The sequence below is a fragment of the Mus caroli genome, unplaced genomic scaffold (genome assembly GCF_978045245.1).
Source record: "Mus caroli unplaced genomic scaffold, Mus_caroli_1 scaffold_16, whole genome shotgun sequence".
Taxonomy (NCBI): Eukaryota; Metazoa; Chordata; class Mammalia; order Rodentia; family Muridae; genus Mus; species Mus caroli.
Window position 1 is genome coordinate 78,685,084 of NW_028227271.1, and position 15,997 is coordinate 78,701,080.

General features: G+C 48.0%; 1 protein-coding gene across 3 annotated transcripts in view; it reads right to left on the minus strand.

Moving 5' to 3' along the window:
- Positions 1-1,234: 1,234 nt before the first annotated feature.
- Positions 1,235-15,997, minus strand: part of Myo10 (myosin X) — a 195,787-nt gene continuing 181,024 nt past the window's right edge. For all 3 annotated transcript variants that reach the window (XM_021183593.3, XM_029469787.2, XM_029469786.2), the window contains 10 exons: positions 15,457-15,651; positions 14,393-14,550; positions 12,317-12,440; positions 11,089-11,386; positions 9,628-9,835; positions 8,691-8,827; positions 7,699-7,819; positions 6,688-7,140; positions 4,343-4,534; positions 1,235-2,745 (listed from right to left, as the gene is read on the minus strand). In XM_021183593.3, the coding sequence (XP_021039252.1) occupies positions 2,644-2,745; positions 4,343-4,534; positions 6,688-7,140; positions 7,699-7,819; positions 8,691-8,827; positions 9,628-9,835; positions 11,089-11,386; positions 12,317-12,440; positions 14,393-14,550; positions 15,457-15,651 (1,988 nt within the window). In that variant the 3' untranslated portion in view covers positions 1,235-2,643. The remainder of the gene's footprint in view (positions 2,746-4,342; positions 4,535-6,687; positions 7,141-7,698; positions 7,820-8,690; positions 8,828-9,627; positions 9,836-11,088; positions 11,387-12,316; positions 12,441-14,392; positions 14,551-15,456; positions 15,652-15,997) is intronic.

Consider the following 15,997-nt stretch of genomic DNA (forward strand, 5'->3'; position numbering starts at 1 on the left):
CCTTCTCCCAGGAACCCCACCTCAAAGATGAGGCTGTTCTTGGCAGGTTCCGCTTTGAATCCTCACCTACATTTGTTCTCATAATGGCTGGCTGTGATTCTGACTGGGGTGAGATGGAATAAAAAAGCAGTTTATTTGCATTTCTCATGTTTACGGACCACTTGTATTTTCTTGAGAACCATCTGGTCGTTTTATTAGCCATTTCATTCAGTTGTTTGCTTTCAGTGTGCTTAGCTCTCTGGGTTCTTTGTATAGCCCAGATATTAAGCCTCTATACAGCTGAAGCTCTCTCCCGCCTTAGAGGCTTTACCAGATTAAGGTACCCAGCAATAGAGGATGAATAAAAAAAAAAAAATTTTTTTAACACAATGACTTTGTCTTTCACTCATAAAGAATGAAATTATGTCATGTGAGGAAAAATGGACAACTTGATATAGTGAGAATTTTGGTTTCTTTAAAAAAAAGTTATTTATGTATGTGTGTGTGTGTGTGTGTATGTATGTATGTTTTTGTTTTAATCCCAGGTGTGGAATAAAAGGCAGCTTCACAGCAGGTGATTATGATTTGCCTCCTGCACTAGCAGGGGTGTGGTTTTGCCAGCTGCAGATAATTCTAGGGATTATGAAGAGGGTCTAAAGGGGGGAGTTCCAAGATGGCTGGCACTGTCTCCCCTGTCACATTTGTGAGTTGCTGTATATTCTGACAATGAAGATTACACTTACCCCTAGGGACTTGACAATGTCCCTAATCAGAAGGAAGGAGCCTAAACAGGTTACTTCCCCCTTTCCCTCTAACCTTCTTTCTCTCCTACCAAGTGTTGGGGGATTGGAAGGGATTAGGGTGGAATAAGGGTTAGAAAGGAGGTAGAGGTATAAGAACCCAACAAAATAGCTGAAAAGAAAAGCAGCAACTGGAAGTAATCTTATGTGAATTAAATTAAGTCAGCTGCAGAAAAATATTACTTGCATAGACTCATAAAATCTTACACATGCAGATGACATGAAAGGAAAGGCTATCTGAAGGAAATAATGGGGACATTCTATCTAATGGGGATAGATAGGAGAACAAGAAGGGGCTGGTGGCTAAATAGGGAGGAGACGGCCTCAGAGCACATTTTATAAGAAAGGTCCCATGTAACTCAGTACAATACAATTTTTTAAAAATCTAAAAATAAATATGTAAAAGTCAGACCCCTCACATGGTTATTTAAAACTACTCAAGGAAAGCAAACACAGCATATTAATATCTTTTATTGTCAGACTTTGTGAGCCAAGAGACACTGCTTCCACGTAGCTGTCCGTAAGGGATAAGGCCAAAGTGACTTTTCTTTGTGAGCAGACTTGTTTGGCCCACCTTTATATATTTTTTTCCATATAAAAATAAAAGTCCAAGTCCAGATTCTTTTTTCTTCTGGTTACAACCGCTGTTACTTACAGGTGCTGTGTTCAGGTTACCTGTCGGAACCAGGGACAAAACAATGTGTGAATTCCATTAAAGCCTCAGTGTTTATGTTGGAGGTCCCTTAGAGGTTTGCTTGAGGGGTACAGAGTTTGGGAATGCAGCAGCTCCCCCTCCCCCACATTCGACATGGTTATATCTGCAATCTAGCCAGAGTGATGACACAAGTTACCTTTCAAAGAAGACCAAAACAAAATAAAAAAAAAAATTTTTTTTAACTTAACTTTTAGAATGAAAAAAGACTCCAAAATGACTTCATATCATTCTAAAAACACTGGAGCCAGCAGTTTAAGAGTGGTTTATAAATACAGTTATCTCTCTGGGCTGTAGACCTGTTAGTAATACAGCAGTCACAGGTCGCTGCCCTTGCTACATGTAAAACGAAACCGAGTCCAAAAAAAAAAAAAAAAAAGTTTCTTTCCAAAAAATACAGCAAAGACAGGAACGTCCAGGATCCGGGTCTGTTAATAAAGCCACCTCGAGACTAGAACTCTGAACTAGGAAAATATACAGACTGTTTACAACATTGCACATCCTCTTTCCCTTTGTGTTTAATGCTCACAGGACAATGATTAAAGTGTTGAGTGTGTGAATACACGCATGCTCGGGCAAGCACAGACAGTTGAAACAAAGCAAAAAAAAAGTTAATACACGTTCGTAAGGAAGGCTGCCAGCAGCACTCCAACAACACTGCCCCCCTCCGCTGTCTCCCCGCCCCGCCCCCTCAGCTCCCCTCATTTCCAGGAAATCAGGCTGGGGAGGTTAGTGCACAATCAGTGGATCCATGCCCTGCTTCCAAGCTCTGCAAACCCCACCGGGAGGTGAAAGCGCTCCCCTCAGTAGCACAGTTAAGGTCGATTAGGGTCCACTCTGCAAGTTTAAGGCACTTCTGGCTGCTTTGGTGGCCGCGTGGTTTTCTCCCCTTTCTTTTTTTCTTTAAGGCAAGTTTTCATCTAGGATTTTTAACTAAAGCTTAAGAGATTGTGCAGACTGTTAAAGGTTGACAGCTTAATACGTGATCACTGAGGCTGATCGGGTGAAGGGAGCCCCCGGGACTCCTCCCTCTGACGACCGGTTATCAGAAGCCTGGACAGCTGAGTTTCCAAAGCTGGGTCGGGACCTGGCGCTGGCCCAGGCAAAGAGTGGCACGTTCACATCGGCGAGACACGTGGGCTTGGCTCGTCTTCACCTGGAGCTGCCCTGGCTGCTCACGGAGCGTGTGGTGCTATAGCGCTTCTTCACAATCATGCTGATATACGCTTTCATGAGCTTGGCCACATCCACCACCTGCCGGGAGGAGTAGAACCCACATGTGGTCACCAGTCCCTACCAGGTTTGAGAACCCAGGTAAGCAGACATTCTCTGACTGCCCTCCACATATGAGCTGGTAGCTTCCTACCCTAAGACCAGGTCCAGACTCACAGGAAACCTGGAGTCGAGCAGAGTGGACCACCCCTAGCTTGGGAGAAAGTGAACTGGAACTGTTCTAAATGAAGGGTGCACCACCTGGTGGCTCTTGCATGGAAAGCAGTGACTTTGATGCATGTTTTCTGACTTTTCAAACTAATATGCCACTCGTACACCAGAGCTGGTACCATTGGGGTTCTAATGGCTATCCTCAGTTAAAACAGTGATGACATCTAGAGTCCTTTATAAGCCTTTATAGGCCACAGCAGCTAATTCCAGGTCCATTCCTCTGGACACAGCTGAAGCAGCAGGGAGCCTGGTGGGTGGGGTTAGATCTATGGCAAAGCCCCCAGATGCCCACTACAAACCAGCCACTCTCTTGAGCTAGGTAGGATTGTCCACTGGCATCTTCTCAGGATGCCTGTAGTACTGCTCTCAGCCTGGACTATACAAAGGCATCTTCCAGGCTTCTACATACAAAAGGCATCTTCCAGGCTTCTATTTCCTCTTCTGCCTTTCTCATCTCGAGTGGCCCATGCTGATGTTACTAGAGCCACTAGCTGTAATGTCTCACACGATCCTAGATTTCATGGTAGGTTCTTACCTCCCTTGGGATTCAACTAAGTGTCACAGCCCAGCGCTGGAGCCTTGAGCCCTTTCTTCTCTCTGTATACTTTCCCTGTCAATCCACTAAACTCCATCATTCACCTTCCTGCTCCGCCAGCACCCCAAATGCCCCCTTGCCCACCACCATCCCTTATAACCACTCTTTCCTGGTAGCAATCCTTGAGCTGGCCTCAATTGGCTTCTTTCGTTATTACACTTGCGTAGTTGAGCGTCCCTAGCTCATACATTCAGTGACTTTTCTGAATGTGATCTTTCGATCCAGAATCAAATATGGCCAGATGGGGAAGGCCCCTCGGCTCCCTCCTGCGCTGTGGATGCCTCTGGAGTAGTCTTGTTTTTATCATTTCATTTCATGTGAGAGTGTTTCACTTGCATGTATATTTGTATACCACGTGTTTGTATACCACGTGTAACTGGTACCTGAAGAGGTCAGAAGATGGTTGGGAACCTTATGTGGGTGATGGGAATTAAACTAGGGTTCCCTACAAAAGCAACAAGGGCTCTTAACTGCCGAGCCATCTCTGCAGCCTCTGACTGCTGTGGTTCCTTGCCACGGTCACCTCCTGTCTGCAGGGTGTCATGGCCAACAATGTTCTTTCTCACTGTATCCTTTCCTTCTCTTCCTTTCCTGACCCACTTGCAAAAGAAATGGATCTATGTGCTCAACAGGTGGGACCGGGCAAATCTGGAGCCATCCAACTTTGGCTTTAGAAGGGGGGGGGGGGGGCTACCATACTGTTCCCCATACAAGAAATCTGGAGAGACTTGGTCACTAGCATCCGGGTTGAGGCACTGTTCTCCTCTTCTCCTGAGATGGAGTGAATCCTGCCTGCCCTCCTCTGCCTCTTACCTCACTCGTCTCAAAGAGCAGCTCCCGCTCGTCAACCACGATCTTGTACGTGTTGGCCAGCGGTGCCCCGAACGAGAGGATGTGCTCATACTGGAAGACTTCTAACGGTTTGCCCTCTCCACGCTTGTAGACAGACACGGCGTCTGCGCTGACACCCAGCCAGAGCTCCTGAGGGAAGCCGCCTTCTTTGCACTGTGGAGACAAGAGAGTCAGTGTGAGCAAACATTGGATGAGGACGGTCAGCACACACACAAGAAGCCACAAGGCCAGTGCTCGGCAGGTTATACTGACTGAAGTCACCACGGCAGCATCTAAGCAGGGGAAGAGGTACCTCGGCGCACATCTTGGTTGACTTCTGACTGGGTAGCTGATTTTAGGCTTCTTAGAAAACACATGGGTAAAGGCTTATGCCTTGTTTGGTTTGTCTCTTTTTATAACACCTCATCTTTGGAATTAGCTATTATTCAATTAGTCACCTGCATCAGCCAAACAGACCAAATAACACACAGGTTGGGCAAGCAATGTAACAACATCCCAGCCACACAGTAAGCCAGGCCTGCTCTCCTTTCTGTTTTTAGGCCTGGCCCCATCCTGTCTGGGCTGGTTTATCTAGAATCAGAGAGGTAATTCTCCCAATCGCTGCGTCTTGGCTTCTCTTCACAAGAGGAGGTGGCAATGACCTGATAGATGTTCAGTGTAAACACACTTCTAGCCTGACTGCAGACCCGCTTGTATGGAGCAATGGGAGGAAACCAAGAGCCTGTGCAGGGAAGAGCAACCCAGGAATGCTGGGAACCAGAGAACAGACGGGTGCTGTAAGTTAGGTGCACTGAACAGTGCATGTATAGGGCACATTTATATTTATACCTCAGAGCAGTGGCTTTCAACCTTCCTAATGCTGCGACCCTTTAATACACTTAGTGTTCTGGTGACCCTCAACCACATAATTATTTTGGTTGCTGCTTCATAACTGTAGTAACAGCTATGAATGTAACTATGGGGGGGGGGTCTTGACACCACAGGCTGAGAACCGCTGCCCCAGAACAAACATAACCATACCAACCAACCTACCACACCCAGCCCAGCAGCCTCCCAGAAGCAATTAAAGTATCTCGGAATAAGAGCTTTAGATTTTTATAAAGTTTCAATGTAAAGTCGTCAAAGATCGTGTTTAGTGGCTGTAGCCTTAAGGAATCTAGCAGCTCATCTGTGAAGGTGCTGGGAAACTTGTCTTCAGAACAGGGGGGAACGACTCACTGGCTTACGCCGTGTGGCTGCCTGAGGCCTTGTGGTCTCTGGCACTGACTAAACCCTCCACATCTGCAAAGAAAACACACAAGGGAGATGGCCTGACTTGACACGCAGGCCGGTCTGACGAGTATTGCTCTGTTCTACACCACCGGGAAAACTTCCTTCCAGTCAGCGGTCTTAAATAAAGACATAAGGACATTCATGCTGGCCTGGGGCAGTGGCTGAAAGGCAGCAATGAAACCAGGATCCCACTCTCCAAGGTGCCATTCCTTCATAGTAGGTCATCACGAGGAATGGAGAAGGGGCATGCTAGCTCAGCACTTCTGCGCTGCCGTCTACAAGCTGCAGTGTTCTGAAGTCTGAAACGTTCTAAGCGCTGACTCGAGGAAGAAAATATTTAGATGGAGACGGGGGACGTAGCTCAGGGCTAAAGTTCTTACCTCTTTGCACCAGAGCCTGGGTTTAATACTCAGAATGCACATAAGGAAAAGTTTATCCATCTTTTGAAGAGTTGCACTGCACTGCCTGGCGACGTTGGCACACACCTCTAATCCCAGCAGGGGCAGGTGACTCGGAGTTCCAGGACAGCATTTGGGAGGTGGACGAAAGGGGTTAAGACCACCTTCAAATACAGAGTAGGTCTGAAGCCAGCTGAACCTAATGTTAATCTAGATCAAGAGCAACAGAAATCAAGCCTACCAGCCAACCAGCCACACACATGGAGGTCATCCTACTGGCGACTCCATTATAGAAATATTTGCTACAAAGGAACAGAAAATAAATCTTTGAGGAGGGCCGCAATATGGTTCAGTGGGTTAAGGTGCTTGTCTCCAATCCTGACCACTTCAGTTCAGTGACCTTTGCCCTCTTCCAGATGTCACACACACACAGAGGTAAAAACAAAAACGACTGAAGAAAACACAACAAAAAAATAAAACAAAACCCCTGTGGGACATGAGGATGCTAGTGGTGAGACTCAGAAGGCGCAGAGCCAAGTGGTCCCTCGCGTCCCTTTGTATGACCCCAGGAGGGTTCAGGTTCTGACACAGTTTGGTCCAGACTGTACAGCACCTGCCTGTTCAACCGGTTCTCACCTCCACATCAAAGAGTGTTGATCCATAACCAGGCCACTCCTTGATCAGGGCCATATACTTGGCCATGGCTTGTTCCTGGTTCATTCCCTGCAGTTTCTTCCACTTGTCAATGATGCTGGTGCGAGCCGAGCAGACTTCCTCCTTGATCCACATATCCAGCATCTGTTCCTCCTCCACCTTCTGCCGAACCACCGACCCGGTCCTGAAGCTTCGCCGAAGCGTCCCCTCCAGGAAGCTGGTCCTTCTCTTCTCGAGGCGCTCGTATGGGGTGAAGGTTTTGGTCGACTGACTAATGCGAGCTCTGAGTCTCTGCACAGAGTAAACCTCCTCGAGGGGTGGGATGGAGGTGTGCGGGGTATAGTCGCCCTGCAGATACTGCAGTCTCAGGGCAGCCAGCACTTGGAGGCTTTCCTCAGGGGCTGGGTGGTGGCCATGGATGACGGCTTCGTGGGCCTAAAGGAGGTGACAGACAGCAAATATGTCAGGAAACCTCTACTCATGCCATGCAGACTGTATCCCAGCCTCCCTTTAAGCTTAAATCCCTCCCCCGCAAAGCACCCACCTACCCCCACGTTTCCACTTGGATTCCTCCTAGCAAAGCACGGCCTGCCGCTTCCAAGCCAAATTCCTCCCCTTCATGGGTGTCATCCAACCCTGGACTGTCTTTTACTCCTATGGTCTCTTGGCAGTGATACTTTTTTTTAATTCACTTTACATCCTGATCGCTGTCCCCCTCCCAGTCCCCCCTCTACTCCCCCTCCCCTTCTCCTCTGAGAGAGTGGCAGCGCCCTGCCTGAGTATCCCCTGACTCTGGCACATTCAAGTCTCTTGGCAGCGGTGTTCAAACCAAGTGCTCATTCCACAGTGAGTGGTTAGCTTTTCCTTGCTGGTAAATCTGCTACCGTACCTAACCCTACAGACTTTAGCAGTTTATTTATTTGCTGCAGTAATGGACTTCTCTCTCTTGCCTCTGACAAAGGAAAAGAATCTGTCTCTTGGAGTTCCTTTTACCTGTTCAAACATAAACGCAAACTCCACGCTGTCTTTTGGCATGCTGTCGGTGTCCAGGAAGCAATAAAGTTTGAAGTAGAATTTCCATGGCACGTCCCCGGCTTCTGACGTGGCAGCTAGCCTACAGGCAGAAACCACAAAAGTCTCAGAGCAAAACCAGAAACGGGCCATGGTAACCCACAGAGGGCTGATTTCACACAGCGCACTCTCAGGATGAAGCAGTCCTACCATATGATGGAACAAAGAGGTGACACAAGGGGTCGTCACACAAACAAAATAGCAAGGCAGTCCTTGTCAGAGCTCCTGGGTAGTTTAGCCAGAGGGAAAGTGCATTGTTCCAGCCAGGTTCCACTTTAGGGTAGACAATAAAGAGAAAGCTTTCAAGCAAAGAGGGCCAGCAGGGATTGATGAAGGGCCCCAGATGAACTGGCACCATCTAATGTGTACCTATCACACAGAAAGGCTGTCTGTCTGTGTCCTTTAACAACGCTCAACTATGGTTTCTTAGGTGAAACTGCTATGAGGATTCAGGGGGCTGCATTTGTATGCCAAGCATAGGTAGGGGTTAGAGATCAGATACTGGAGGCTGCCCCGCCGAAGGGACACTTCATAAGGTAGACATTCGAGGCCGTTGGAAGAGCTGCAGTATTGGCTGGAGTCCCGAAGCCTCATTTCAAAGCTGATCGGAAATCAGTGTTCTGAGAGACAGTGAATCCAGGGAGAGACAGTGAATCCAGGATGAGAGGGAGAGAGTGGGGAGAAGGGCTGAGGGAGAGACAGTGAATCCAGGGTGAGAGGGAGAGAGCGGGGAGAAGGGCTGAGGGTGAGGCCGACAGATCAACCTTGAGACCATGGCTCTGTCCCCGAGTCAGGGTGTACAGGTGGCAGAGAGGAAAAGGTAAATAGATTAACAAGGGTAAAATATAAACTAACGCCAACACTCGCGGGGAGCGTCCAGTGTTCTCCAGGCGGTTTCAAGGGGAGGAACTTACTTTTCAAACTTTGCCAGGACGTCAGCCACGATAGTCCGGCTTTCGATGGCCTTGTCCACCTGTCCATTGTACTCAAACAAGGCAAACATGTTCCTGCTGTCCTCCATGGCAAGCCCTCGGATCAGCTTCTCCACCACCTGGAAGACACATCAGGGGCTCTCAGCTCAGACACCGCCGCTGTACGCTTTACGCGCATGCGACGTCATCTGTCGGAGGGAGAGGCTGGTGTGGCAGGGTCCACACAGCCCTCTCAGACTGCTGCCACGGAGCCCAAGCATGTACTGGTTTGCTCTTACTGTCTTGATAAATTCAGCTTTGACTTTCTTCTTCCCTCCCCTCCCCAGGGCGTGGAGAGAGCGGCAGGGGAGAGGAGGACCACTAACTTACAGTTTTCTTTTTTGCAAAGCCTCAGTAGTTGGAAAAATAAATGAAATCCCTAAGTCCCATCTTTTATCTGATATATTGATAAGCCTTGAGAAACAGTGGCGATTTCTAATGATGATTCACTTCAGAAGGCTCCCAAGGCTTAATTAGCAATGCCACCATCATTCCAAGCTTTCGTTGGGCTTGATTTAAGAGTACAGGAGAAAATGTGCTCTTCTGACGTGGTATTCTCCACACTCTCGTGGCAGGCACAGAGAGACACCCGGTGGCCAAAGAGACTCGACACACCCTTCTCACAGTTTCCCCGTTGCAGATCTAGACACGTTCAAGATGGGGGAGATTACGTCTGAGGGACACTGGCTTAGGTGCAGCTTCGCATGTGCACGTAATTCAACTTTTACCTCTACTGTGAGTGTGTGTGCTTGGCTGCTGGCTGTACTGACTTTCTTGCTTGTTGAGCGGATACACTGAGCATAAACACCCCTTCAGGTACCACAGGCATATGGGCCAGTGTGCAACAAGCACAAGGCGATTGACTGTCAGCATTCCCTACCTCCCCAGCTGTGGTGTGGGAGTTGATGGTGATCTTGCAGGAGCCTCCGCCGTGGCAATAGACCGTGGACGTCATTTCCTGCCGGTGGATCAGAGCTTCGATTTCATCTCGGGAAGGCACAAACTCTCTGCATTTGGTTTTCTTAAGGGATTCGTAGATAAAGAGGGCGTACTTCTCCATCTCGGTTCCTGGGAACTGTTCCCGTATCCTGGGAGACAAAGGTGACTGTGAACTGGAGATAGACACAGGCTGGCCAGAGGGAGCTGGGATGTGGGGAGGGTTCAGCAGCAGAGGCTGGGAGGCTGCCCCCTTGTGGTGACAGGAGTGAATGGCAGTGTCTTTCTGGTTAGGTCCAGCTTTAGTTCGGACATGGAAAAAGTAAAGAACCTACGTTGGGGGTAGTCTGCTACCAGTTTTATGTGGCACCGCTAATAACCAAAAGTATGATGCCGTGGGCCATGGCCTTGAATTAAAAAAGATCTGCCTGCATCTGCCTCCTGCCGGGATTAAATGTGTGCACGCCATGCCTACACCTGGCCTTTCTTTGTTAATGTAGGGGTTCACGCTGTACTCTATCTAGGCTGGCCTTGAACTCTTGTTCCTCCTGCCTCAGTGAGATTACCAGAACGAGGCACCATGTCCAGCTTTAAATGTTGTTTGCCACAGTTGAGCAAAATGAGACTTGTAAGCTACCTTTGCCACACACAGAACAATGAGATTAGACAGACTACTCAGAGATTCACTAGCTAGTTTTGTGTCAACTTGACACAGCTGGAGTTATCAAAGAGAAAGGAGCTTCAGTTGAGGAAATGCCTCCATGAGATCCAGCTGTGGGGCATTTTCTCAATTAGTGATCAAGGGGGAAAGGCCTCTTGTGGGTGGTGCCATCCCTGGGCTGGTAGTCTTGGTTCTATAAGAGAGCAGGCTGAACAAGCCAGGGGAAGCAAGCCAGTAAAGAACATCCCTCCATGGCCTCTGCATCAGCTCCTGCTTTCTGACCTGAGTTCCAGTCCTGCATCCTTTGGTGATGAACAGCAGTATGGAAATGTAAGCCGAATAAACCCTTTCCTCCCCAACTTGCTTCTTGGTCATGATGTTTGTGCAGGAATAGAAACCCTGGCTAAGACACCTACGTAGCCATTTTATTAACTAAATGTATTCCATAGCCACACTGTCAACCTCAGAATAAAATCTGATAAGAACTACGCCAGTACACACACACAATCAAAGTTGGGGTTTTCTATAGAGAGAGTAATTAAATGTACCCATCATGAATACATTAGTGGCTTGGTTCTTCATACAGCTTAAAGGGCAAGAGGACATCTAAGCCATACAAGCTTGCTCGAGGGCCCCTGTGGGTCGGGCTGGAGAGCAGCGTTTGGTGTTGCAGTGGCAGATTATACTTCTGTAAGGAGCTCTGCCCAGCTTCTTTCGAAAGCACCCCCTGGCCTAGCACTCTACCTTTTCAGGTGGAACTTGAGGTATTTGAGGATCCCGCGGCTCGGCAGGAAGGTGCAGCTGAGGCAGGTCAGGATCTGCCAGCTGTAAAGGTTGCCCACGCTGCCAGGATGGGGCACCTTGTTGGTCTGTTTGATGAGCTGACAGTACAGTTCATCCCGCAGAGGCCGCAGGTCGTGCCCGGTCTGCAGGATGCCCTGGATGATAGGGATGGGGTCGGACATGGACTCCAGTTGTTGGAGAGAATTGAATATCTTGATGGCTTCGTCCTGAAGGGTCGTGTAGCCTTTGTCTTTCAGCACTAGGGAAACAAAGCCAACCGAAATCACTGGAGGGGCTGGAAGAAGTTATGACAGGCGCAGGAGACTAAAGGAAGGGATGGGGGTGGGGACAAGCAGCCACTTCTAAGGAATGTCCACACAGAGGTGAGCGAGCCGCACTGCTCTGTTAGACAGCTGAGGCTTTAGTACAGAACCTGCTCGATTAAAACCTGAACTATAGTTGGACAGCTCTCTCGCTTAGGACGTGATACTGTCTAGGACCTGTGTACCTTGACTTAAAATGACAGGTTACATCTCCTGTCAATCCATTAGAACTTGAAAATACTGTCAGGCAAAACTGCAACGAATCCTCTATTGACTGTAGCCTTGCCTCACGCGTCTTGGATGTGCCACGCACCTCCCACAAGCTGCCGCTGCTGACGCCATGCTACGAAGCCACTTCATGATGAAGGAATGAACACATAGACAACTCACTGGATGGTGTATTGATAATTAAAGACAGAAGGGCTGGATAGGTACACCTTCCTACCACAGTCCTGCAGGCACTGTATACTCTAAGGATTGCCCTGAATTCACGGAGAACGCTGGCACTCTCTAATGTCCCTCTAAATCATTGCTCCTCAACCTTCCTAGCCCTAATGCTGCTTCTTTAATACACCTCCTCCTGCAGTGCTGACCCCAACCACACAATGACTTCACGGCTACTTCCTAACTGTAACTTTGCTTCTGCTATGAATTGTTAAGTATCTGATACGCAGGATACCCGATACGTGACCCCCCAGCAGGGTCATGACTCAGGTTAATAAACCGCTGCCTTACATCTGTACTTGAGCATGTTTTACCGTTTCTTTCCTGTCTGGAATGACTTAGAGACACTCTGAGATAGCACTACTTCCACGTTAGAACGAAGTTACGAGGCTCTGAGAATCCCGAGGGCTTTCTGAACTCACGGTTGAGATTTATGTCCCCGTAGGGAAGAGGCAGGAGCGGGGAGTGCAGCGGGTGATGCGTGTAGCGAAGGATCGGGTTCCGCTTGTAAATCTGCTCCACCACGTCAGAGTTGAGGCAGTTCTCCTACAAAGCAAAGCAGCCATTGAAAGAAAGCAAGGAGGCAGACTATGGGGAGCACCTACTCTTAGAGAGCAAATCCACACATAGAACATCTTTTAGAAAGTCCAGGAAATCCAGCGGTGATCATTTTCAGCCAAAGAGAATCAATCCAACCTGGATTTGAGCATGGACCCCAGAAGTATGTGACACAGCTCAGTGTCTGTCTCAAGTGTCCCAAGTTTCCTCACGTTATTAAAACCCCCCATCCCTGTAGCTACTCACATGTCTACTGAACAAATTAATCTTCATGTTTTGCCATCAATCGTGGGATCTCCAAGTATAGTTCACTTTAAAATACATTTTGGTAGACTTTATATTTTGAGTCTTGGGGCAGATCTAGGGTAGCCTTAGAACTCAAGACAGTCCTGCTCAGTCGGCCAACTGTTGGGATTATAGACATGCAGCACCATAGACTGGCTTTAATTATTAATTTTTTTGATACTTCTTTTAAAGACTTTCTTTTTAGTTCTGTGTATATGTGTGGTGTCTGTGGAGGCCAGAAGAGAGAGCAGCAGAGTATTCTTTGGAACCAGAGCTAGAAGTGGCTAGGAACTCCCTGACATGGGTCTGGGGACTGAACACTGGCTCTCTACAACAGGAGCGAGCACTGCTCTTAAATGCTCAGCCTCATGGCTCTTCTGAACTTGGAAATGACACACCTCACGCCCACAGGGACACGTCCCCCTTAGGCCCCTCTGCCGAGAATTTAAGATCTTTGGACAGAATCCTATCCTGTGTTGACACTCGTCACATGCTACTGGGATGCCACGGAGGCAGCCACATCACTAAACAAACAGCAGGGTCGGGCACAGGCACTGATTCATTCTTCCAGGGAAATGTCATTTCCAGTAGGAAATCTTTCCAACAACACTCGCTGGAGGCTGGCAGAAGAGCGATGGTTTAAATCTTCTAGTTAATTGGGGTAACTTGTCTCATTTCTGAAGACGCAGTCTTTTATATTTGGAAAAACTATTTATTCTCTGAATGTCTGAATTTGCAATTAAAGAATAAAAATAGATGGCACAGCTTTGATAAAAATGCGTGGCTTGACATGAAAAAAAAAAAAAACCCGCCTCCTTTCTCAAAAGGAAGCTTCGAAAAATATTTTTATTGCTAAAAATGAGATTATTTGTATCTAGGGCCCTGGGTTCCACAGGAAGCTTGGGTGTGTATTGGGGAGTAAGAATTTGCTGTAGCTTGGTCTCAAACTTCTAGAAAACATACCACATTGGAAACCCCTGGGTTTGGGTAGGAAATTCCAACCTTGGCTCTATCAGACCGTCTCCAGCTCCACCGGGGTCCACAGCACCATGAGGGAGGTTTGTAGCAGCTGACGGCTAATCATTGGTGCTTTCAACCAACACACATTGACTGAACAATTAAACTTACAAGCAGGGAACTGAAATTTTACGAAATCAATGAGATTTGTTGTTTCTGGCAATCTGGAGGTAGCTGTCAGGGATCCCAAGTGTTCTAGCACAATCTGGGCTCTCTGTTTCCTTTCAGGTGGTGGAGACTGAACCCAGGGCCTTGCCCATACCAGCAAGCACTACACCACTGAGCTATATCCCCAGCGCCCAATCTGGGCTCTTTGTAAATCTACTTCTGGGACTTAAGAACTGAATATTGAGAAGGGAATCACAATGACTTCTGTGAGGTCTCCAACTGGGGCAGAGGTAACTCTGGGATGGTTTGAGTGGTCCCTACCCAGTTCACACACAATCTATGCATAGTGTGCCAAACTCTAACACCTCCATGGAGATGGAACATCTGTAATGTAAGATTTCACCAAACACCTCACTTAGACTCTGAACTGAAAAATCACCAGGCATTAGTGGAAGCCAGGTGGGATAAACACTGGCGTCTGTAACAGCAAGGAAAGGGACCACCAGGAACTCCTGGGTTTCTCTTCCCACCTTAATATCTTGGATCAGCTGCTGGGTGGGCGTGTCGATTGGAGCCTTGGTGTCCGTCACGTTCTGGATGGCGCTGGACCACCTAGTCGCCTCGTTCAGTAGTTTTGTGTAGAGTCGGTAACAGTGTTTACGCCCATACACGGTGACATTCCAGTAGCCTGCAAGGCAGCATAGCACACTTACGTCAGCCACACCCTCTGGGGCCAAGGCTTAAGTCACAAGGCTTGTGATTTAAGTCAGTAAATGCTAGAACTCTACTTATGCTTTGTCGGGCACTAGGTATCCGGTGACAAACAGAAAACACTGTGAAGTTTATAGTCAAGAGGAGGGGACATACTAAAACAAGGAGGTCCATCTCTCTAAGGAACACTGGGTGCAGCTGATGCCCCAATCTAGGGACGGGCACAGGAAAGAAAATGCGCAGCACATCCTGAAATCCCTCCCACCTCCGGTCTCTCCTCTTCCCTTCCTCAGCCCCACCCCTCAGTGAAGACCAATGCTGGAGGGTCTGTACGCTCAGACAGCACGCTCATCTGACACAAATGGAATAACTGTATTTTTTAAAAAGTCCTATATCGCTGGGCGTGGTGTTGCACGCCTTTAATCCCAGCACTTGGGAGGCAGAGGCAGGCAGATTTCTGAATTCGAGGCCAGCCTGGTCTACAAAGTGAGTTCCAGGACAGCCAGGGCTATACAGAGAAACCCTATCTCAAAAAAAACAAAAAAACAAAAACAAAAACAAAAACCCAAACCAAACCAAACCAACCTACCTACACAGCAGTTTCTTATGCACTAGGCTAAAATCTGATGATTCTAAGGTCTTTCTAATTTTTTTTTTTTTTTGGTCTTTTGTTGTTGTTCTTATCTGCATCTCTGAAATCAAATCTTCACTATAGCTTTAAATACTAAGCCTTTAGAACCACACACTGCCAGCCTCAGCAGGTAGATCAAAATCAGTTTTTCGAATGGAGGAAGCCAAAATACAACATCTTATTCCCTCACCGGAGCAAGCCTGGCCTCTGAGATTTGTCACCCTTCATTTTCAGCCAGGGGGCCTCCTGTACCTGTCTCTTTGAATATCTTCTCATCTGGGGGCACAACGGAGCACAGGCTGTTGAGGACCAGAGTGCCCAGTTTCAGAGCGTTCTTCTCTGAGCTCTTGTAGTAGTCCAGGGAATTGTGCGTCAGCACGAACCACCGCTTCTTCAGTTTCAGGGAGGACATCTTCGGACTGTTCTTCACTTCCTTATGCAGCCACCCTGGAAAGGAAGGGCCAAGCGTCAGCTGGAAGACTGTGATGAGGAGCTGGGGGATAGAGGTCAGTGGGAGAGTGCTTCCGGGGCAAACCTGAGGCCACAGGACCCAACCCTAGCACAGGAAAACGTAAGCCAAAACCTAACTGTCATGGCACCCTTCACGTCTGAAAAACATGAAATATGGGCTGCACGTTTGCCTATGGGCTAGAAAATGGCTGTGATCACTGCTTTTTTTTTTTTTTTCCAAACTCCTCTATCTAAGTAACTTGGAGAGTCTTTAAGGCTGAGGGGATGGCTCTCACATACTGCTTGCTTCGTAAGTGTGGGAGCCTGAACTTGGTGTCCCAGC